The sequence below is a fragment of the Echiichthys vipera genome (genome assembly GCF_963691815.1).
Source record: "Echiichthys vipera genome assembly, chromosome: 8".
In the NCBI taxonomy this organism is placed as follows: Eukaryota; Metazoa; Chordata; class Actinopteri; order Perciformes; family Trachinidae; genus Echiichthys; species Echiichthys vipera.
Genome location: NC_139833.1, coordinates 7,597,053 through 7,620,962, shown reverse-complemented (window position 1 = coordinate 7,620,962; position 23,910 = coordinate 7,597,053). Strand labels below are relative to the sequence as shown.

Genomic DNA, 23,910 nt, shown 5'->3' with positions numbered 1-23,910 from the left:
ACGGCACGAAACATTTAGAAAGAGGAAGTGTAATCTATTAATTTAAAAAAAAAAAAAACTTGCATATTGAACAATTTTTCTCATTAAGTTTTTGTGTTTGTTTTATTGAATTCTCTAAATGTAGTGTAGTTAGAGTGTCTTTCATTAGGGCCCCAGCACGAAAGTGCCAGAACGGTCCCTGGTACTGAAAGTGCGAGGAAACCTATTCCTAAAACCTAACTCCTCCTAGAGAGATTATCGGATTCATTTGATCATTTCTTGGTATAATCCTCCCACTATGTGACGAAACGTGTGAAGGAAAAGTCTGTACCTTGAACGATGATCTCATAATTCATGTGACAACCCGCCATTTTAGGCAGGTATGGTGCTTTTCAAACCTTCTTCTAGGGATTTCAACAGTTTAATCTCAAATGTGGTCAGTGGAATCACAAGACCTCCACGGTGTCAGATTGTAAAGCTATTGTGTTTGACTGGAACGGGGTTGCCGTGGCGAGGTAGGCAAATTGTATGTTTCGCCATGACACAGTAAACTGTTGTAAGATGACTTTACATCGTCTATTCTGCCCCAGATTTCACGCTCTGTATGAGAGGCCAGACCTGAAGTCCTCTACACGCCCATATTGAGTCAGAGTCACAGCATCTCCTTCTGACAACAGCAAGTAGTATGTGTGACATTGTCTGATTTACATTCAAATGTATATATTGTGCCCTACATCTGATATACAGCAACATGGTTAGTGTGTGTTCTCTGGTGCCACACAGTGGTTATCGGAAGACATACAAAAATTTTAATTCACAATTTGCAGTGCCCAATGGCTGATGCAGAAAAGAATGTCTTGGGTCATGCATGCAGGGTGTGACGGTTGCAGGAATGTATGGTTGGGTCTGCCAACGTCCCGCAGCAGCTCCCCGACGCATGTGGGGTGCGAGGGCCCGTTCAATGCTGCTCGCAGCTTTAATTTCATTTATTTTTCATTTATATTCTTATATTCTATTCTATGTGTGGCATGCACGACTGTAAATGTCTATTGGTTTATACCTGTATCTGCAGTGGTAGTTGAGTATTGTATTTATCAAGTGAGCGATTCAATTAGCATCCATTGTAGTTCTCTGTAACATATCTATCCTCTCAGCAGGAAGCTCTGCATTTGTATTTTTATGGATTATGAGTAATATGTGATGGTATTAGTTATCATTAAAAGTATTATACAGTACATGAAATCAAGAACTTCACCTTTACTGCTGAAAAATGAATGTAAAGGAAACTCTTTGTTGTTGTTTTTTAAAGTTGTCTCCATCTTTTAAGCATCTCTTCAAGAAGATGCATCTTTTTAAAAACAGACAAACAGCTTTGACATGATTTCACTTCTTAAAATATGTTATATTTAAATATGTTGTTATGTTATGTTATTACCGAATACAAATTAAACTTTGCAACACCTAATTTGAGAGGGTTTGTGCTACAGTTTGCCCATGTAAAACTCCATTTTAGGAGGAAGTCACTTTACCAAAGAAATGAAACTAAAAAGACCACACAGTTTCATCCTCAGTTTGCTTTTCAAAAAGAAAAAAAGAACAGAGACAACATGAGAAACAAAAGGTTCACAGTTTGTTTTCTATCAATAATCAACTGTTTCCAGTTTGTGTTGTTTTTATTTTATTTTTGTTTGCGCGGGACTGAAGACAGATGAATTTGCTTGAGGCCTGAAAGACTTGTTTAAAATAAAAGAGCAAGCGAACAACATCATTGCAGAAATCCTACTGTCATTAAGTAACCCTGATCTGAATTATTGTGTCAATCATACAGTATATGTGAGGGAAAAAATGATAATTATGATACCACAAAGTAGGCCTATAGGACATACAAATTTGCTTTACAACACACTGTGACAAAAGATTAGGTAAGACACATTTGATATTTCTGCTTTTTCAAAAGAAATTAAATAAAAAAGAAACGGCCCCTTTGAGGCATTCAAAGACAGGAAATGGTTATTGACTTTGTGCATACAGGCAAATTAAGAACGTGAGCCAGCATACCCATCATTCAATCAACAGAACAATGTCTTGATAAAAGGCTAATGTGAGTCGGAATAGCTGGTTGACATTAGCTTTGTTTACGTGCACAGAGAACCACATTTTTGGCTTGGAGTGTATAAATAACGGTATAAACCCTGGAACAAAACTTTTCGTGTTACGTACCAATACATTTTGTAGATCTGTTCAGCTTTTGAAACAAATCTACAGTACTGAATTCTGACTTTTTCAATCAAATCTAATACAAAGTTGTCTGCACTACAGCTGTTTAAGTTTAACACTTCAAACTTAAGTTGAGGCAGGAAAAGACAAAAGACTTACTTCCCAACATACTGCGCCAATAAAGAGGATGAGAATTAAAAAACCTACAGCAACTCGTATGTTACAACAGTGTGACTGAACTTGGAAAAAATGATACATGCAACAATACATTTCATATCAACACCGATGAGCATCAGGTGAGCGAGATCGCACTCACACACGCAGGCCTGCACTGCAAATTATGGGTGTGAAAAATGATCCCATACCTCTTATCCTTCTCTTTCTTATCCCTGTGTCGTTGATAACCCGAGGCCTCATCAACACAGTTTATTCAGACTGGGCTTTCGGCAAAGATAGATTTATTACAGATTACCCATATATGTAATTGCCACAGTGAGAGGCGTTTGCTGTATTTCATACTGATTGTAAAACCAATTAGAAAGAGCTCACAGAGACACGCTGCTGCTGCCTCGATGATCTTAATCCGTTATTTTAAATGTGACTGCCTCCATGTGGCGCTGTTTCATAACATATGTTTAGAGCATGTGTATCAGAACCTTTCTATCTTCAAGAGGAGCTCTTTGCATGTCACTAGCTAGATTTTACTTTAGATTTTCCACTTCAGCCGTCTACCAACATCACTCCATGCACAGTGTAAGAAAACCAGTGGCTACTCAATGTTCAACACACTTAAGCAGATCATTTTTGGAAAGTCAAACTGCAGCGGTTACTTTTAATATTTTAGAAATCATTTCTTGCAGAGAAAACGGAAAATTGGTCAGTGTTTGGCATGATTCACTTAGACGACAACATTGTTTATCATTACTTACACTGTTAAAACAATCCAACATACAATACACAGGAAATATCAATTGGCATTTTCACTACATATGTAATTGAATGAAAAGTGAGAATGGACGCATTAAAAGTATCAATCAACGTGTTGTCTTATTTAAAATGTAGCTCTGTGTTAGTCAGTTAAGGCTGCAGTGTGTAGATGAGTTCTTTCAGGGCACTTTTTGGGACAAACGGAGACGTATAACCTGTAAGACGGGATGCAAAGTTTGGAGACGTGGACAAGTTGAGCCTTTAGGGTCTGTCTGGCGTTCCTGCCTGTTAAAAGGGAGGGTTTTTTGTCACCACTGTTGCTGTTGCTCTTTGCTAATGGGGGTGTTGTTGGGTCGCTGTAAATTATTAATAAATCCCAGAGTATGGTCTAAACAAGGGGTCTCCGGTCCTGGAGGGCCACTGTCCTGCGTGTTTTAGGTTTCTCCCTGCTCTCCTGATTTTCAAACCTGTGACCAGCTTCAGGTGCTTGATAATGAGCACCTCGTTTAAATCAAGTGTGTAAGAGCAGGGAGAAGCCTGAAACATGCAGGACGTGGCCCTCCAGGACCAGAATTGGGCGCCCGTGGTCTAGACCAACTCGATATAGAAAAAGTGAATGGAATTTAAGACGTGGAGTGAAGTAGACAAAGCAAAGTTGTGGCTTCACGGGTTGGTTGAGACTATTTGCATTACTTTAGAGGTAACTCCACTGACTTGGTTTCAGCATGTGCAGTACAGCTCAGTGTGTGTAAACAGTTCTATAATGTCATTGGATAATGTTGCTCAGGAGAAGCTTTGTAAAGTGTCTGAAATAATCTAGGTGTTTGAAAGACATTGGCGATTACCAGGTAGGGAAAGTCTACCAAAGAGATGCATTGTGGGTAATGTAGGATCCAGTGGGTTGGGAAGTTGACCCATACTATCGATCAAAAGTCAGGACATCTCGGCCTCTGCTGCTTTGGTTTTGACTCTTCTTTTATAGACTTTGTCTCTAGTGAGTCACTCAATTTAATCAATGTGCAATACTTAATTATCAAAGTTCCCTTTCAAGGGTTGATAAAAAAAAATGCTAAACACAGCAGGTATTCTTTAAATGAACACCAATCACTGTCAATAACAAGGTCACTCCCTGCATGTAAACGTAGCCTCTGATCTGACTTTGTGCACTGTAGGTAGAGGTTGGAAAAATTCCCTAAGCTCATATTAAGACAATGTTTTGTCAAAAGTATTTGAATGATGTGTGACAAGACCGTTTTTACTTCTCACACTGGCTTTGATCCATCATTGAAGTGCCTGCTGGCGAAACGGTCAAGCAGTGTAATTACTGTACATACTGGCATCCATTCAATATCAATATACATCTTATTAATATACATTACTGACACCATTAGCATCAAGTTAGGCTATTAGTGTGCTTTGATATTACATCACAGGTTCATCAAATGTCTATGAATAGCACAACCAGCGGGCTAGTCAGCATCACTTTTTGTCATTCAAACATCTGATGTAATCCTGTGAGGAGAAAGCATCAACTTCTCACGTGAAGTGATGCTCCAACTTCCCAAAGACCCCAGTGATCAACGATACTTCAGCACAATTTGAACACACACACACACACACACTCATACACACACACATTGTCTAAAAGAGATAACACTCTGGCCACTTGCGCGCAAATATGTTGTGCTTTAGGTCTGTGTTTTCCAGATCAATCAGAGAGCTAGGACCCAGACTTCAGGGAGAAGAAGTAGAAGATGAGACGGACAGTTTGGCCACAGTGCAGGAAATTCCCCTCAAACTATTAACATATTCTACAGTTTACTGGAAAATGCTGGAAAGATGCTATGGTATGTTTCAGAACTGGACAGTGAACCACTTGAATTTACAAAACCTCTTCAATTATTATCAAAAGTGATGGTGACGAATAGTGTTTTTCATTTATTCCAAGAGGCTACCGATTCACAGCACTCATTAAATACAATTATGTGGAAACAAGCTGAGATGCGCTTCCATCTCTCGCCTCAGCCGGTTATCTTCTCTGGGTTTTAATTAACCAAAGGAAAGAGAGCAGAGAGGTTTGCTCCCTTTGCTGATGGACACGCATAAATATAAGAAAACAAAAAGGGCGCAGTTACTCCTTGCCCTGATGCTTCGACTGGCAGCAGTCACAGTGACAGTTATAAGAGACAGATGTAGAGCAAAGAGTGAGACCGATGCGAGCACGTAGACGTGATTTGACAGTAACATTGACAATCACAGAGAAGAGAAAGCAACGTAAACATGGTCACTGGTTAACACTGCATGTTTTAGAACTCATGTACTACAACTGAGGCTTAAATCATTTCTTATACATTGTCCAGTGGGTCATGCTCTGACCCAAAAAAAGTACCAGTTTTCCCAAATGATGGCATGTGAAGGGGCGTCCAATGGAGGAGGGGCAGCAGGAGGGAGGGGGGGAGTGGCGGCATTGACATTATATGTGACAAATCTGAAGAAGTGAGAAACAAGGAGTCATCATATGCAGGGTGAAATCCAGTAGAGGAAGGGGGGTTATTTAACAGTTTTTGGGGCAGAACATGTGTTGGGGCTGCCACTGCGTCTCGCATAGCCGAGGGATCAGGGAAGGATCGCGATTCATTTGGCTTTGATTTCCGTGTAGTTGCTGCCATCATCCCCCCTCCCTGAGGCCCCCTCCCTGGACCTGGCCCCGATAAACTCCAGTGCAGCGTAATTCAGCTCTTGCCTCTCCAGTCCTGCCATAGAGCCCACAGGTTGATAATCCCCGTCTTCTCCCTGCAGACAAAAGGACCGATCAGCGGCACAAATCACTGGCAAGGTGCCGGTGACACCTCAGATGACAGAGGAGCGCGACAGACGACATAAATAAAAAATGTTAGTGGTTACTGGTCGACAACTGACAAGGAGACTGAGATGTTTCTTGTTAGTTTGGCAATTTGTGTTAGCAATGAGCCATGCAGAAGGCAGTTTCAGAAACAAACGGCAGTGTACAGAACACAGAAGCTGATATGCGAAAGGATGCATCTGTCACTGAGGCTTGTGTCTTTAATGGGGGTTTGTTTAGGAACCTTACCGTAGTCTCCTCTAGAATGGAGTTAAACTTTGAGCCCAACAGCTCTGTCTTAAGCTGTGCAAGAGTTAGGGAAGAGAAAAACAGACAGAAAAACGCAGAGAAGCGATGAAAGCAAGAGAAAACAGTGTTTGGAAAGGTCATGGTTGGAGCTACTGGACTGCTAGTGGGAGAGACTCCTTCTGTCACCTCGTTTTCAGAGGTCAAAATGGGGTCTCATGATTGATCACTTGTTGCATTACACAAAACTGTAACCCCAAACACTCTGAGAATGGTCATCCAACCCATCCTCCATCATAATCATAATCATTGACAGCAGCATGTCTCACCACTTTCTTCCTCAGATTTTGTTTGTCCTTCTTGACTGCGCTGTAGTACAAAGCTGGGTTCTCCAGGACCACGTCCTGCCTAGGGTTGCCATTCTCTCTGGGGGACGGAGTCACATAATCAGACTCGGTCTCGACTGCCACTAACGCAGGGCGACACGCCAAGCCTGGGCATCCATTTTAAAACAAGAAGCTCTGTAAGGTTATGCTGGAGGCCAACTGTGGGTGTGAGAGACGTGGTTATTTCATGGGTTTAGTCGCTGAGTTCACACCCACTTCAGGGGTGATTTGTCAGAGAAAGCTTGCAAATTCGGGGGTCCAAATATGCCTTGAGGCTAAAATAAAGCACCTTGGTTAAGAGGGCTACCTGGGTTTAATTTAGCATAGCGGGTCAAGGATACAGAAGCAGTGTCAGAGCAGGGAATCGAGCCTGCAAAATATAAGGTTAGTCCAGCTTGCTAACCCACTCCACAGGGCAGCCAATGTGGAACTCCAAGGATTTCAATGGGGCACTTGTCGTGGCAAAGAAACTGCGAAATTGCTCTGGAGAAATGATTCCTTCGTCCACATCAATCCCACATTCACTCATACACAATGTGCATCAAGGTGTTTTAGAATGGATGGCTAGGCTTAAGTGTTTCCTTGGATTTCAGAAAATGCTTAGTGAGTAAAAATGACAATTTCTGCCTCGCAGCAGCCGCTCCATTAGTTTGTCATTTATACTCACTTCTTGTTGTTGTGGCCAACATATCGCACTGCTGCAATGATGAAGGCTATGACCGCCACTCCTCCGATGGTGCCAACAATAACTGCCATCATGTACTTTTCTGAAAACAAAGGTGATAAGAATGACGGCATACCAGTCAATAATTGTTCAGCATGTTGAACTGTACAGAGAAAAACTGTGTGCCAAGCCAACAAGAAGACACCAGCCACAGGTTGCAGCAATTTAGGGAAAGAAGCTGTTTGCTTTACAAATGAGGAGACAATACATAGAACGTGTGAAGCGAGTTGGAAACCTGATTTTAAGGATAAGTCGGTCACTGATGTATATTTGTCTTATTGTCATGATCGCATGAATCAGACATCAGACAGTGGAATGAACTAAGCAGCGAGGTCAAAAAAACAGCAAAACGTAGTGTCTTCAAAAAGAAGTATGTAAATTTAACTTTGAATCATTACAGAATGACCCAGGATATAGGATATAGGTAAAAGGCAGGGGTCAGCAGGGGTCAGCAGGGGTCAGCAGACACCGTGTTGAGACAGGATGGGAGACAAAACAAAAACCACTTGGACCAAAACAATTGCTGACTCTGAAAAGCACAGTAAGAGGCAAAGGTCAACTAGTGCGTAAGCGTAAGTTTTGTGTTGGCTGTCCTCCGATTTATTTTAGTCTTTTCTTTTTAATTAAGTTATTTTTTTCAGGTCAAAGGACACAAGGAAAATAATATGATGAAGATAATGTTTACTGCAGGTAACAGGGACGGGACTAGATGAGCTTTTGCTTGTCCCGCTTTCCCTTTCGCTCATGTGAATTGTAAACCAAGATAATGTGCGATGATGCTTTATCCATCTGACATGCCCGAAATAAATAAATAAATAAATAAATCCCACGAGGAGACCAAAGCCAACAATGTGTTGAGCACGTTTAAGAGCAAACAGTTTGCACGAGGTAATGTGTAAAAATGAAAAGTAGCACATAATCTGTTATGCAAAGCAGCCAACAAGGATGCTATGGAGTACATAGTGGGAAGGAGGCCTAAATAACCACCATATGAATTTTAAATCCTGGATCGATCAGAGAATAGAGTTACTTGAGGGAATTCAGAGATGCACCGAATTTTCATCATTCCTCTATCTCCTCGTCTCCATAATATTTCCCTCTTGCAAATGCCAGAGTTCCTCTTGGATGCACATTGTAGCTTACCTTCAGCGTGTTTGGAGTTGATTCAGTTAAACTTTGGTTGTAAAACCGGGTGAAAAATCAGGGTTGTGCTCACTGCTACAGCGTGTGCAACTGCCCGAGAGAGCACAGCCACTTTCTCCGGAGGAAACAATGCCCTTTCTCTGCATAATCATCATAGTATCAACTGGTGCTTTTGGTGTGAATGCCCCTTTTACATCCATTCCTACTTAAGATGTACATAATGCCCTAAATCATCTGGTCACTCTCGTCATTTTTAGCAAACGTCATTTGAACAAGAGGAAATAGTATATTTGTTGGGGACTATTTTCTGCTGCGTATCAAAACATAATTGTTTCATTTACAGCAACTCGCAACACAGACAATACTTTCTAGGAATAATTTACTGCTGGTTTTTCATGGGATTTGTTGACGATAAGAACTAAAAAGCACCAGACTTACTGCATAGGAATGTTATTAGAAAGATAGCAAAGAAAAGGCAGAATGAGTAAATTCTGATATGACTTCTCTTCTTAGTCTCCACTCACTCTCCTGCTGTAGCTCCAGGTGTACGCTCTCTCTTCCGTACATGTTGTAGATGCTGCAGTGAACGTTGACCGCAGGGCCGCCGTTGTCGACCCGCTCACCTTTCTCCCGCAGCTTGATCATACCCGTGGAGGTGTGTCCGTCTGTGTGCGTGTAGAAGTTGTATCGGTTGTCTGTTTCGTTGATGGTGATGTTCAGGTCGGGCAGGTAGAACTCGATGGTGGGTTCAGGGTTTCCTGTGGCCATGCAGACACACTGGACGCCCTCCCTCACCACTGTGCACTTTGACTCCTCCAGGAGGACCGGGGCGTCTATTGAAGGAGGCAGCAGAGTGAAGAGATACAATAACATCATTAAATATAAATATATATGAATATGAAAGTTTTTCTTACAGTTATGCTTCATATTTTAGTCTGGCCAAGGGAATTGGTTTTAAAAAAATGCCTATTTTCTCAATAGAAGTAGTGTAAATCATACCTGAAAAATAGCGACTTTAGAAATGATATAGGATCCAAGTATTGCAATGATCCTTTTGACCTGTAGATCATTATCATGTCCTACTTTTTTACAATGTTGGGTTAAATGCAGGAGAGTGAAGCACTCACACTCAACAGTGATGTTGAAGGAGCTGCTGGCTCTTCCGTGCTCGTTCTCGGCCAGGCAGCGGTACTGTCCGTCTCCCTGCGGTGTGATCTCTACGATCTCCAGCACTGAGAGCTCGTCAGCGGTGATGGTGCCCACCAGCTCCCCGTCCTTCAGCCAGGTGAGGGTTGGGGCGGGGCTGCCCTGGGTGCTACAGTGCAGGGCCAGTGAGGATCCCTCTTGTACTGTCATAGAGTCATTTACCAAGGGCTCGCGGGGAGGGTCTGCAAACAACATGTAAAGAAATTCAGGTTACTTTTTCCGTAGTTCAGATTTGGGAAAGGTCCCATTGTATCACCTTATTTAATATCAGAAGATAAAATGTTGTTGAACTTGTAATAAGAGATTTTTCTGGCCACTCGGGGACAGCCAAAACAAGTAGTGAACATTGACACGTCATCATCAGAGCATGTGAGCATGAGAAAGCGGGGGGATTTTGGAGGAGCGCTGAGCAGATTTTTTAAAAGTTGGAGCGTCGCCTACATCACTACAGCTCACACCATGAGCTGGAAGCAGGCCTAAGCTCGTCTCTGTATTAGTGCAGTGCGGCAGAACATGCAGATGGACAGAGCTCCAGCCCTCCCTCAGGGTAGGTGCTATTCATCTGATAAATACAACATAGCTTTTTTTCTTTTTTGGTTAGTTATTTGTGCGGAGCGGGGGAAATCTAGTTGAGCGTAGTCGATTCGACAAACTCCTGAGTAAACAGTTTCTTATTTACACATCAAGCAATAACATAACCATTCATTTGGAGTTGTGTTTTTGGCCTCCGATATTCACGGTCTGTTTTAGGTCTCTACCAACTTCTGTGGGAAATATCCGGCTCTTTGGCTAAATGCTCCACTGTGTTCACCAGCTAGTCACTAACTGCGTGCTGTAGTTAAAACGCCGCTTTGAGAGCAGTGGGAGTAAACTAAAACCGAACGAAAAGAGTAACAAAACAGCACATTTACAGATCAGAGGCTAAAGAATGAGTCGTATTCATCGTTGTCACCATGAGCAATCCATTTCACATTTTCATTTGATACAATAATATTACAAAAATTATCCTTTTATATGTTGATCATCTTACAAAGAGAGTCTCAGTATAATGTGAGTTTTAATGAATGCATGATTACAGAGCTCTCTGGCTCTCGAAACACACTCCCCCAACCTACTCACATTTTGTGAACAGCTGTGTCCCAGTTCCATGCTACATACTGATGATCTGCAGGTTAATGCAGGATACAACAGAAGTATACTCAATGATATATGCACACTAAATCTATTTTTTAAGGTGCAATTGAACACTACGGACGCTGCGCTCGTCTCACAATGAAATGCAAAAAGAAACTCACAGAAGCAAAAAGTTGTGGATTAAAAACAAACAGTGCAGTATAAAATCTTTAGTTGCTCTTTCTTGTCTTGTATCCCTTTGTGTATGTACATAAAAAAAGTACATTGATTTATGACGCTATTAATATTCATTAATTCATTCATTCATTCATTCATCTTCAACCGCTTATCCCGGGGTCGGGGTCGCGGGGTGCTGGAGCCGATCCCAGCTGACATCGGGCGTGAGGCGGGGTACACCTATCACAGGGCACATAGAGATGTACAGAGACAGACAACCATTCACACCTACGGGCAATTTTAGAGTCATCAATGAACCTAACACGTGCATGTCTTTGGACTGTGGGAGGAAACCGGAGAACCCGGAGAAAACCCACGCAGACACGGGGAGAACATGCAAACTCCACACAGAAGGGCCCAGGCCGGGATGCGAACCTGGAACCTTCTTGCCACTACACCACCGCTATTAACATGTTGTATGGATTCGAGACAGCTGTTTTTCCACTATATTGCTCTATACATTTACTTGTTGTTCCACCATTGCCTCCTCTTGGCTCTAAGCTCTGCACAGTGCATATTGATTTATTGGTGAAGAAAGCACATACTGAGCATCAGCAGCAGCTACAGTGGAGGGGTGAAGTGAGAAGTTTCTATGATTGTTTTGAGGCTTTTTTTTATCTGTTGCCTGTTGAAAGCCAGTGGATCTGAATGCAGGTCGACAACAGCCGCCGTCCTTTAACCCAGACGCAGTATTTGATGCATTTTCAAGGGGCTATTCCTTGATTCACGGTTCCTACGGGCACTTTTAAAGCAGCTACTTGCAGTTGTGATAAGTCACACATTTATATACAGTACATACTGTAATACTGATTGTTTCACTTCTTCATCACGTTAAATTAGATGCAACTATGCTATAAACAACCAAAAGGATGTGTCACTTGTTTGTAAGTAGAGTTAGCATCCTATATAACACAAATTTTTAAAGCAGTTTCAAGCTCTATTCAAAATCTGCGCACTTTTAAAACCTTGACAACATTAAAAAAGGTGTTTTTGGGGATTTCCATCACCTGTACGAACCCTGTTTATTGCTTCTCATTGAAAATTCAACCTACCTGTACAATCCAAACTCATTTTAAATCATCATCTAAACTCCCAAATGCAATGTAACTTGCAAGTACCCGATCCCCTACGACATACTAATAGTATGCGGTGTGTAAAATGTGTTTGTCGAAACTGGAACACAGCGACCGTCTTAGAGACTTACACTTAACAGCCAGGTACAGTGAAGTGTTCATCATCCCGTAGCCATTGTCCCCGACGCAGGTGTAGATCCCCTCCTGCGCAGGCGTCACATCGTCCAGGGGGAGGGAGATGTTGGACGCCGTGTCCCATAGTAGCTCCTGGTCTCCGAACATCCAGGAGATCCTGGAAGGAGGGTTACTGTCTACCTCACAGTGCAACATCACAGAGCTGCCCTCCATCACCTCGGAGGACACGTTCACCCACACAGAGCGTGGAGCGTCTGGGAGACAAAGCACGACGGATGATTTAATGTCTAAAGACTCATGTGTCTGGACAATACTGAATGACTTTATCGCTCCTACTTACACTTGACGTCCAGAGAGATGAGTCTCTCATAGACCAGTGTAGTGTTGGGGAAGTAGACTCTGCAGCCCAGGAGCTGCCCGTTGTGCATTGGTCTAGGTGTGAAGGTGAGGGTGCTGGAGAGTACCGCTGTGTTGCTCTCCTCCAGGTAGTCAGAGCTGAACTCCGGGTCAGGCAGGTAGTCAGTGTACATCCACTGGATCTCTGGAGTCATGTCGGGGCAGTTGTCTGGAGCGTAGCACGTCAGCTCCAGACTCTCGTCGCTGACAATCTCCTCTGGGACGTCGATGTTGGGTTGATCTGGTGGACAGGACCACAAAGACTGGATTTCTTAATAATGGGCTAATGAGAGGAATTTTATTTGTAAAACAGAGCTGTATCTTCATGCAGAGATGCAACACATTTAGGTAAAAAAAAATTAAAAGATCCAAAACAATAACACAAAATAAAAAGAAGCTAAGATTACCACCTCTCGATTATAAGCCTCCACAAACCAGTCAAGTGAATCAAAACTGTCTAGACTATCAAAATATATCTAGTGAAGACTATGAAGGAATTTAATAAATTGTATTTTGGTGTAAATTGGTGTATTTTTCTTCAGATCTCTACAATCAGCACAGTTTCAAGATTAGTGTCACCAATTCAGGTTCATAAATGTCTCCCCCTTCTGTTCCTGAGTCATGGCGTTGAATGATTGAAAGAAGTATTATGATGTTACAGTGAAGTTGACCTTAGACCTACTGGATATTTAATGTATTAGACATTTGTGTGAAATGTCATAGTTAGCGTAGGAATCCTTGATTTATGGTCCAGCCCGCGTTTTGTGAGGTCACATGGATTTTGACCTCCAAAATCTAATAATCTAAGTGTATGTTTGTGCCAAATTTAAAGAAAATCCCTCCAGAACAAGAAAGAAACAGAAGGACATGCGGACAACCCAAAAACAAAATGCTTGTCAGGTATATTCCACTGTGATCGGTGACTTACCCAGAACTTTGAGCTCAGAGAAGTCTGGGTACGTGTACATGTTGGCTCCACCGAGGTCAGCGCGAAAGTAGTATCTCCCCGAGTGCTCAGTGCCAATGTTGTTGATGAGCAGAGTGCAGTTCCTCTGGTGCAGGTCACCCAGCAGCTTGGTGCGGCCCTTGTAGCTCTCGTGCACGACGTCTGTGCGTGATTTGAAGACTACGGGAGGGAAGAGTTGAGGGTACGGCTGTCCGAAGTACCAGATACCGTGAGTGCCACGGTACGGCCTGATACCAGACGGATACATGAAGGTGCAGGGGATGACCACGCAAGAGTTTGTCATGGCCGAGATGTCCCGAGGTACCCAAACGTTCCACTGGCAGCTGACATCTGAGAGAGGATTTACAGGGTGTTAAGATCACTGCATGCACAGTGGTAAGCTTGAAGTCCAATAGGAGATCATGTAGACCGTCAAACAAGGAACAGGGACAGGAATGTATTACCGTTGATGATCAGCAGCAGTGGTAAGATCAGCTCCAAACACCACATGGTCTCTGCTCAACGCTGGACCATAGACCTCTGAAACACATCAGATCCTGTCAGTCACGTGCATCATCCAATGAAAAAAACTGAAATGTCTCTCTATGAATGAATGCATGAAACAAATACATAAATGTTTCTGGGATTTGACGGTTTCATTTCTGAGTTTTAAGTACAGCACACCACCAAACCTCCACCAAAGACCTTTCAGAGTGGAACTGTTCTTTTAAACTACTTTTGGAAACCGAAAAGAAAAACAAAGCCAATTCCAATTTGCTCAGCCCACAGAGGAAAATCCAGTCTTTTTACTGAATCACTCATCACCGAAACTGGAGTTGGCCGATGTTCGCCTGACAATATGTTCCTCTGCAAAATGAAACATTTTCATAATTGCCAGTAAGCTATTCCAATTTCATATTTGTATAACTCATCACAGATGGCCCCGTATCAGTATTTGCCTTAGAACAACAGCACATTTCATGCCCCAGAAGAAAGAAAACTGATAATAAGACGGGTGTAACACAACATCCATGATCCAAAGACGTATTTATCTACAAAAAACACCACGATGCACTTTTTTTCCCAGCATTAACCCTAACAACGGGTAGAAAAACAGCGCACACGCATAATGTTAAGTCAAAGTTTGACGCTTTAAATCCCCCTTTCTTACTTTGTTATAATCAATTAGAAATGTTCTATACGTTTGTTTTATATGCTGTGAATATTCTCATTTTCCCAGGTCATCGTTATCCTCATTGTTATCTGACCAGGCTGGGACGGGACCAGTCAGATGCATACATGAACTGTTGAAGCCTCTTTGATGAGAGGTGAAACGTCTTCCCAGACAAATAACCAAGTCCAGTTGCTTTTGACTGAAATTGCTTTGAGGATTCGTTTTATATCCAAAATCCTATGACAAAACAGAACAGCACATAATGGAGCGCCTTACATACTAAATAACTCTTAAACTCAGAGGTGAGAAGGGGTGGTTACTCATCAAACCTATTTCTACGCATCTTAAAATATGTACTGTACAGGGTTTTGAATGCATTGCAGCAACTTTAAGCTGTATTTCTGAACTTGAACTGATCTATTTGCTGTTTCAGTGAAGTAGCTGTTACTCTAAGGAGTTTTTAAAAAACATTTCAGTGAATAGTTCGTTGTATATTTTGCTGATTTCATTCTCATTCACATTTTGAAAACTGTTCACTCAATGTGTTTTGTGTCAAAGCCATACAAAAATCACAGGTAGTTAATTCAGTGCACTTGTTTTGTCATTTTATTCATATGTATGCATCTATATATGTATGCATCATAATAATAATAATAATTATACATTTTATCTTCATAGTGGTTTTCAAAAAACTCAAAGGCCCTCACATATACACTGCAGATCAAAATTTAATCCAATTATAAATACTTTAATTATACAAATCTGTTCAAACATTAAACAAAAAATATGGCTTTTAAAGCCATAAATGCAGCTACACACATTGTTTTAAAGTATTGACTGCATTGAGCGATACTGTTTTCTGCAGGTTTGTTCAGTGTCCATCACAAAATGCTCCACTCTGTACTTTAGGATTGGCTGGTGGCTCTGCAGATTACATTCATGGTATTCACATGTTATTTGTATGCAGTATAATAAATACAATTGAAATTCAAATCCCAGCAATAATCAGAGGTGAGCTCCGATTAGGGATTTTATATTTGTTCTGTTAAAATACTGGAAATGTGTAAGTATGCATACATAACATGTATTATTAATATTAGTATCAGTATTTTATTTAAATAAAATGTTGAAAACTCAATACACACATTGTTGGAAACAAAAGTCTTGGTTCTTTTACCTTGAAAAGCTGAAGGTTAGAAACAGACAGAAGCTCTGCAGGACAGCTTGTGAGCAGCTCCACTAGAGGGCGTTCACTCACACCCGGACAGCTTCACGGCCTTCCTCTCTGAAAAATAGTGACATCAGCATCACCGAGCAATGACATCAGCAGCCCCCTCGCTCTCACAGAGTTGCAGTAAATGACACCAACTCAGCGTCAGCCGGCACCTGCTTGCTCCCCCTCAGTGGAGTTCCAGGCGCCACACGTAAGCCCGTCCGATGAATGACACTCACTGTTGACTGAGCTCTGACACAACTCCAGTAGCCACACGCACCATGTCAACAGCATCTAACTGATCTGTGCTGTGGCAGTGATGAATCAAAGGAGAGACTGATAACGATGTTCAGCGATGACAAACCAAATGCCACTGCATTTATTTAAGAAACAGAAGCAGGAGAGGCTCATAAATCAATTAGTATCACATCAGCCTTAAAATGCTGTTCTCGCTCTGGATGATTATGCTCTCTTTATATCTTTCTTAAAGGGGAAAACTGCAAATCGTGTCTTTTCTGGGTTGTTTTTGTTGATTTTCTCCTCTCTCTCTGTTTATAGTAATATCAGCTCATTGATGCTCTTTATACACCATAAGTGCAGTAGCTACAAAATCCATAGTACCATGAGTTCTGCACAGTTTTGGGCCTGAAAGTAAGGAGGTTAGGATTCATTTGGATAAAAAATGCACTATGGCAAACCAGTAAACCACAATCTATGATAGCGTAGATGTGCCAACAATTAATTTGTTGGGACAGTAAACAGCCATGGTGTTCACCTACTTGAATGTACATAATGGTTCCATATTTATTTATTTTTTACCTATCTTTGTTCAGATTTGCTGTCCTATGCATATTTCTATCTTCATTGTCCTTGTATGTGGACACACACTTGACCAATGAAGCTCAACCAAGCTAGTGTGGCTGTACGACATGACCATAGATCTGGTCAAAACTACATAAAAATGTCTATTGTTTTATTTTTCTATATTGTTTCTATCGCAATGTAAAAAAAAACGCGGCTTAACTGCCTTACGGAAATATTTACATCATTTGGACGCCACTTTACGTTCTGATCCTTCCTTCTTAATAAAATAAGAACAATCGCAGTACTTTGTCACAGGAGTACAGAAGAAATAGGCTTTGGCATGTGGTTATTTTATATAGACTATTTATCTATTATTTAAAAACATGATATTTGATGCTGTAAAACTACATCAGGATAGAAGATTTTGACCTTACATTGGTCCTACTGCTGTGGAAGTTATGGTTGTTGGTTTTTGAGTGCACCTCATTACAATGACTTTGAAATATTTACATAACTTCTTTACTTCAACAGGTGAACAGTCATGTTGTCATTCATGTCTGATAATGCACACACACTAGTCCGTCCTACAGGGGCATTTATTATGTGATGTGGAATTATCATTTTTGTATTGTTATATACAGCAGCAGAAGACTGAAGGTAGTTTAGTGGCTTCACATGGTCATCGCAGCCTTCTAACAAACATATAGTTGCTCAATCCATAGGTGACTTGGCTGGGAACCGGAGGGTCGCCGGTTTGAGTCCCTGTGTGGACCATGAATGGAGTGTGGACTGGTGGCTGGAGAGGTGCCAGTTCATCTCCTAGGCACTGCAGAAGTGCTGGTGACCAATGCAACGAACCCCCAACTTCTCGGGGCGCTGGTCACTGGCAGCCCCCTCGCTCTAACATCTCTCCATTAATTGCATGAATATAGGTCCTGTCTGTGCATGTGTGTGTATTTTGGGCCTGTGTGTGTGTGTGTGTGTGTGTAACATGAATAATAATAATAGAGTGAAAAAATCGGATTTACCCATTGCGGGACTAATAAAGGAATTCTTCTTCTTCTTCTTCTTCAATCATAGTGAAACAATCCTTATTCCCTGTTTGACAGTTTATCATGAATTGCATCATAAACTCATATTTATAGTGGCAACAAACATTCATAGTTTTCAGATAAATTCCACCCATTAATGATCATAATGATCGTAATAAGGACACAGGAATACCTCTCCGGCTCCCTCTGACTGAACAAACACTAAACGCATCATCACTCTCTCATTCAAGTCATTCACTTAGCATTAACTGCTCACACAATAATATCAAAGACATTTACAAACGTTTGGATGTTTGACAGATTTCTCACAATGACTTTTGCTGTGAGGGCTGTTAAACCTCTGCAGGCTGAGGCAGAACACCAGTGCAACACCAGAAAACACTGCTTCATCAAATAGAACGTAGTTTTTAAAGACGTGCAACCGTTTAAATGCTCTGTAAATAAATGCAAACTATTATCCTGATGACTGTTACTTGTGCAGTGGGTGTAGAATTAGTACACACAGAAGTAGAAGCAGAGGATTGAGCTTCATGCCGCAGCAGCCGGTGTGTGCAGATGGCGGGCCTAAGAGTGGATTCTGTATTAAAGCTTTGTGATTAACACGTCCCAACATCCCCCGGAGAATCCGTGGCCAATATTAGCCCTGTTTGTGGAGAGGAAGGAAGGATGCTGTTGTTTTAGACATCGCAGAAGAAGCAGCGTTGTGCCATACAGTCACAAACGCACAGATATTTGCCACTCTTCTCTGAATCTTGTTGTTTCTAAAATGTACAATAGCACTTGAAGCAGGTTTGCTTATGTGGTGAATTTTCTTGCAATATTTGGGTGGTGCCTTCATTGTTAAATGTACTTATTGTAAGTCGCTTTGGATGAAGCTAAATGAATGTAATGTCATGTAATATTGGAACTTATTATTAATAGATCAGACAACGATATAGCCTGAAACGTTAGCCGCAGACATTATTTCTGGGGTTCTGGTTTAGGTAGCAGGACGGATTACTGGGCCAAGACTTCCTCTTCTGTGTGCCAGTCACTGTTTTTGTAGTCTAGGTCCTTTTGTCTCTATAAACAGATATCTTTATATGAATGCAGAGTTTTAAAAAACTAAATCGTCATCAGACTATAGCCAGTGGGTACCCAGATTGAGTTTCGGCGGACAAATTCTGCCTCTTTTGTCTACCTGCACGCAATCAAAGCCCGCTCAAATGTGAGGGGTCAATACTACTCAGACAACAAACAGAAACCAGAACACATCCGATACCAAAATCTTGTCCCTTTGCCTACAGGTTCTGCATTCATCCGCAGATATGCGTTTATAGAGATTACTTTTCTTGACACCTGCAATAGCCACCTGTTTGGCCACCTGGGGGGAACATCTTGCTCCTCACCTGCTAAACGCTCCACTATGTTCCCAGCTAGCTATGTCTGTCTGCTGTTTGCTGCTGCCATATTAATTGAAAGAGGTCACATTTCGAGACGTCTTGGCCCATAATGACACAACTGATGGCTGTGACAATCTTAACTTCTCTCCACTGTTGCGTCAAGCTCCACCATCTGCACTGCAACAAAAGGCCAAGGGCCGGGTGAGTGTGTGCGGGCAGAGAGGCCTCACATCAGCAACGGCAGGAGAGAATGGAGCTGAGCAGCCAGGCAGGGCCACTGACACCACCAACTACCCAAACAACGGCCTCATTGATGGGGCAGACAAATGGCTGACACAGAGCACACAGCATACGTGTGCACACTTAGACATACACACACGCGCGCGACACGCACACAAAACACTTGCCTCATACCAGCCTCAGCACCAGGCTCCTGCTCCCTCTCAGTCCTGACTTCTTCTTCTTCGTCTTCTCCTTGTGTTTTTTCTCCCAGAGTTGGTCGTCTTGTCAAATGCAATATGTCAAATTCTGTGGGAAAGGATAGAAAAGGGAGATAAAGAGAGATGTTAGAGGGAGACAAGGGGATGGGGAAGAGAAGGAGTCTGTGTGAGCTCTGGTTTACATGTGTCGTGGGCAGCTCTGAATATGCGTTCAGGCATTTCTGGAGCTGTTCTTTGGCCCACTCAGCATTCCTTCCCTCATTTCCACCATTTCCCTAATCTGTCCAGTGTTTCTTGATGCCTTGAACATACTTCCCTCTGAGGTCAGAACAAATGATGGCTAGATTAGATGAAGTTTCCTGCAAGTGGTCTGCAAGACACAAGGGCAAACCAAACGCTGCTCGGTGAGGGAACGATGACTCAATAGCACTTATGAGAAAGGCTGCGTTAGAGCAACATACGGAGAGTGGGAGGAACACTGAACTTGTGAGATGGTTATGTAAATTAAGATTTAAATTAGTTTGATACAGGTTTTGATCTTAGAAAGGATCGTTTTTTTAAAAAGCACCACCTAAAAGGGCCTAAATCACACAGTTAAACTCAAGAAAGTGTCTCAAGAAAACTCAATACTTAACTTAACTACTTTAAATTTCAGAAATATAAAAAAAAAAAGACTTCAAGGCATGATCATTGATCTTTCCAGCAGTATGCAGATCTAATTTTTTCCCTGCTGAGGAATGTCTGTAGGCAGGGAGCACAAGCATGAGTCCACTCGGAGGTCCAACTGCTTTACATATATAATTAACAAAGGCAACTTGTCTTTCCAAGTGGCACATTTTTTCTCACTCTCATTGTTACATGTGGGGTGAGTCACTAGTTCCAAAAGCCTTTAGGCCACCGGCCAAGTGATGGCATCGACCGAGCCGTGGATAACCTCAGGGGAATCCCTCTGTAAACAGTCTGCAGAAGAGCTGAAGAGGAGAATGCTGCATTGACGCTGTGAAGCCGAGTACAAACGAATACGCTGCATGCCATACCCCCCCTACACACACACACGCAGTATAAGGCGAGCCAACACACTCGTCAGTGTGGGGTGTGCAGATATGTGACCTTCCTCTGCATCCCTTATGTGCTGCATGTAATCTCAGCCTGCTCCATTGTGCTGCTCGGACTAAAGTCTTTAGTGTGTATACATTAAATGTATGAGAGCAGAATCATCTTTGTTTCTGTCACAAAGAGAGAAGCAAAAAGGACAAAAGAAATGTCTTGTGGAAAGGTATAATAAGGCTTTTGCCTCAGTTTAGGCTTGAAGATGTGTAATCTAAAAGTGCATCAGTGCATCTTTGTCTTCATCTGATCTTTTGCTGCCCTGGGCACATACTCCTCTCATAGTATCTAAGGTAATCAAACCTCAACACAATCACTTATTCAACATCACGCTTCAGGGATACGGACGCTATCTGAACAATCAGCTCTGCTAAATCAGGCCACGGCACCTTTTATGAGTCCTCTTACATTATTGAAATTGCTCACACAAACTAAAAGGCTCACACAAACAATCAACAGTGCCAAGAAGAACATTTTCATTGTGAATATGGTCTGCGGCCCCTGTACGAGAGCTTCGCCATGGCTCTCGGACAGGGGGGGAAAAAAAGAATGGGAACCTTGTATGCAGAACACTGCCCATTGTGCGAGGCAGAAACTGGAGGAATTTTTCCGGAACAGGCCCGCTCACAGCTTGCACTTTGCTGCTTGCCTGTGACGCCAGTTGCTCCACCACAAGCTAGGGCCCCCACTAAAATACTCAGAGGAGCAGATGGTCTTAAAACATGACTGCTCCCCCTCCCACACATGCCGCGCTGAGCTGCGATGAGCGCAGCGCACACACACACACACTCTTGCACACGAGATGCAAACATAAACAGAGAGACATGCCAACATCCAGTCACACAGTCTGTCCAAGGTACTGCAGAAAGTGCTGGCATAAATAAGAATTCAGTGGACTTTGAGCTAATCAAAGAAAATGCTTGCCTCTTTCAGTAGATACTTTGAAGTGTATGTAAGGCGCAGGAAGAACCTCTATTTTATTTCTCTTGTCCATAATGTATTTGAGTGTTTTACAGTACTTAAAAAATCTAAATCTGTATTTTGTATTTACTTGTGCTGCTGTGACAATCAAGGTTGTCTTTTTTTCATTATCTGAAGTCTTTTTGGTTTTAGGCGGTTTTGTCAGAAACCACAGAAAACAACTTCAGGATGTCGAAGAGTGTCTTTCTTGGTATTTGAACGGGTCTGCGGCGTGTTTCATTCCCTACCTACATTTATGTCGAAGAGCCTTAAAACGCAGAGTTTTACTTTTACTTTCTATTTCAAGATAATCCCTAGAGAGATAGATCCCATCACATGAAGAGAGTATGAGTATGGAGTGAGCTTCAGTTGGCAGATCACCAGCATAACAAGAAACCAGGAGCACCGATAGTTTATTTCCATCTTTTTCTACCTGGCAAAGCCTGTGACTCTGGCAATTCCCAGCCCAGTGGGCAGATGGTGAGCCACAGGCCTCCTCCCTCCTTTCCGCTCTGAACAAAAAGGGGGCGACAAACAGAGCCGTCACCTGTTTCGGCCACACAGAAAGAATAAAGTGCGGCTCCATCCCGGTCCTCGCTAAAACCATCCATTTGAAATCCAAACTGGGACAGTGAGTAGAAAATCTGCCATCTGATTGTGTTGAAATTTGGAGGGATGACACATCTTTGCACTGAGAAAATGATGGTGGGAGGCATTTACTTTTTTGAAGGAGTTATTCAAAATGAGAGTTATCGACTGTTACATTCCAAAAAGTCAATGCATTATAATTAAAAATGCGCTAAATCTTCCACTGAAAGTCTAATTGGCTAGAGCAACTTGCTACACACGTCCAATCAATTCTTACAAAATACTTTAATTGGCCTAAAGGGGAAGCTAATTAAAGGTCAAAATCTAAAACTTAAATGTGTCACCACTAATGTGATAAGCCTAACCTGGAGGGAATATGGTCTGTGGTACTTGATGTAGTTCAAAATTCACCAATTTGGCCATAATTAAGAATTAAAATGACACTGCTACAACATCACTACTGACATTAAAGGAAACACATCTTTCACTTGTTTTCCTAACGCAGACCGCTGCGGTTAAATTACTTGTAAAACTGTTTTGGTTGGCTGTATAATCAGAGGCTCTTCTACCTGGCATCATGTCTGTATGGATGTGGTAACACGCTCTGGTAATTACAGGAGCGGCTCATCGCTAATGGCAACGAAATCTGTCCAGTAATGATTGGCTGGGCTTTTAGCAGCCCCCGCTTACACCCAACACACACACACACACACGCACGCACACACACACACACACACACCACAGAACATGTTCGCTCATGCACGCATTCATTAAGGCACAGGCACACACACACACACACACACACACACACACTTATTCATTACCTAACTCAGCCTAACTTATGACTCATCCAACTCGTTCACTCGCTCACTCATCACCTCATCAACAAACGCTCACGCAAACAAGTGCACACTCACCCGGACTGTAGGTGTTTGACCATAAAGAACAAAAATAACAAAATGAGATAGATAGAAAGACAAAACACAACAAATCCTCAATGATATGAATGAATACAAATACACCATAAACACCCCTACAATGTGTAGCATTGGAAAGCAAAGATCATCACGAGAAATTATTCCTTATTGCAGATTGATTCTTTCATCCATTCGTCCTCCCATATATGCACAAATCTGCATCTTCTTTATGACTATAAGAAATCCTCCCAAGGGCTTCAAATAAAAAAAAATCCGAACACACTGCAGGTGCTCACCTGTGTAGGTGACTGTGGCCGACCTCCAAGTGTTCAGCAGCTTCTGTACGAGCACCTGCAGCAGCCTTCCCTCAGACACTCACACGCAAAGCGTCACACCAGCCTGTTGCCAGCAAGACCTCTCGCCACTCTCTGTACCAAGCCCCAACAGTGGGGAATAAACTGTCCGCCCCACCACCACTGCCGCCACCATCATCATCACCACCATCATCACCATTACCATCACCCCTCCCATATGAAAACCAGTCCTTCAGTGTAGCGGCATTGTTCGCCCAGGGCTCAGCCATTCATAAATACACTCGCGGCCACAAAGGGCCACACTGTTTCTCCCCTCGCCCCAACAAATATGGGTGAGGCTTTGAGCTCCGAGGCCTTTCTAGGCATCACTGCTGTACACTGGATGGAAC

The 23,910-nt window shown here is 42.3% G+C and overlaps 1 protein-coding gene across 6 annotated transcripts; it reads right to left on the bottom strand.

Annotated features, from left to right (window-relative positions):
* Positions 1–1,682: 1,682 nt before the first annotated feature.
* Positions 1,683–23,642, bottom strand: mag (myelin associated glycoprotein). 6 transcript variants are annotated; one of them, XM_083919246.1, is made up of 13 exons: positions 23,504–23,642; positions 19,599–19,723; positions 15,922–16,025; positions 14,035–14,110; positions 13,553–13,921; positions 12,569–12,865; positions 12,225–12,482; positions 9,592–9,852; positions 8,989–9,297; positions 7,265–7,364; positions 6,541–6,637; positions 6,215–6,268; positions 1,683–5,916 (listed from the first exon to the last, which is right to left on the bottom strand). In XM_083919246.1, exons 4-13 carry the CDS (start codon positions 14,078–14,080, stop codon positions 5,758–5,760), a joined length of 1,950 nt encoding a protein of 649 aa, XP_083775372.1. In that variant the 5' UTR covers positions 14,081–14,110; positions 15,922–16,025; positions 19,599–19,723; positions 23,504–23,642; the 3' UTR covers positions 1,683–5,757. The 6 variants fall into 6 exon arrangements, with proteins under 6 accessions (XP_083775372.1, XP_083775374.1, XP_083775373.1 ...); XM_083919248.1 differs by having other exon boundaries at positions 15,922–16,029; positions 19,610–19,723; XM_083919247.1 differs by lacking the exon at positions 23,504–23,642 and adding an exon at positions 19,818–19,913.
* Between the last annotated feature and the right edge of the window lie 268 nt (positions 23,643–23,910).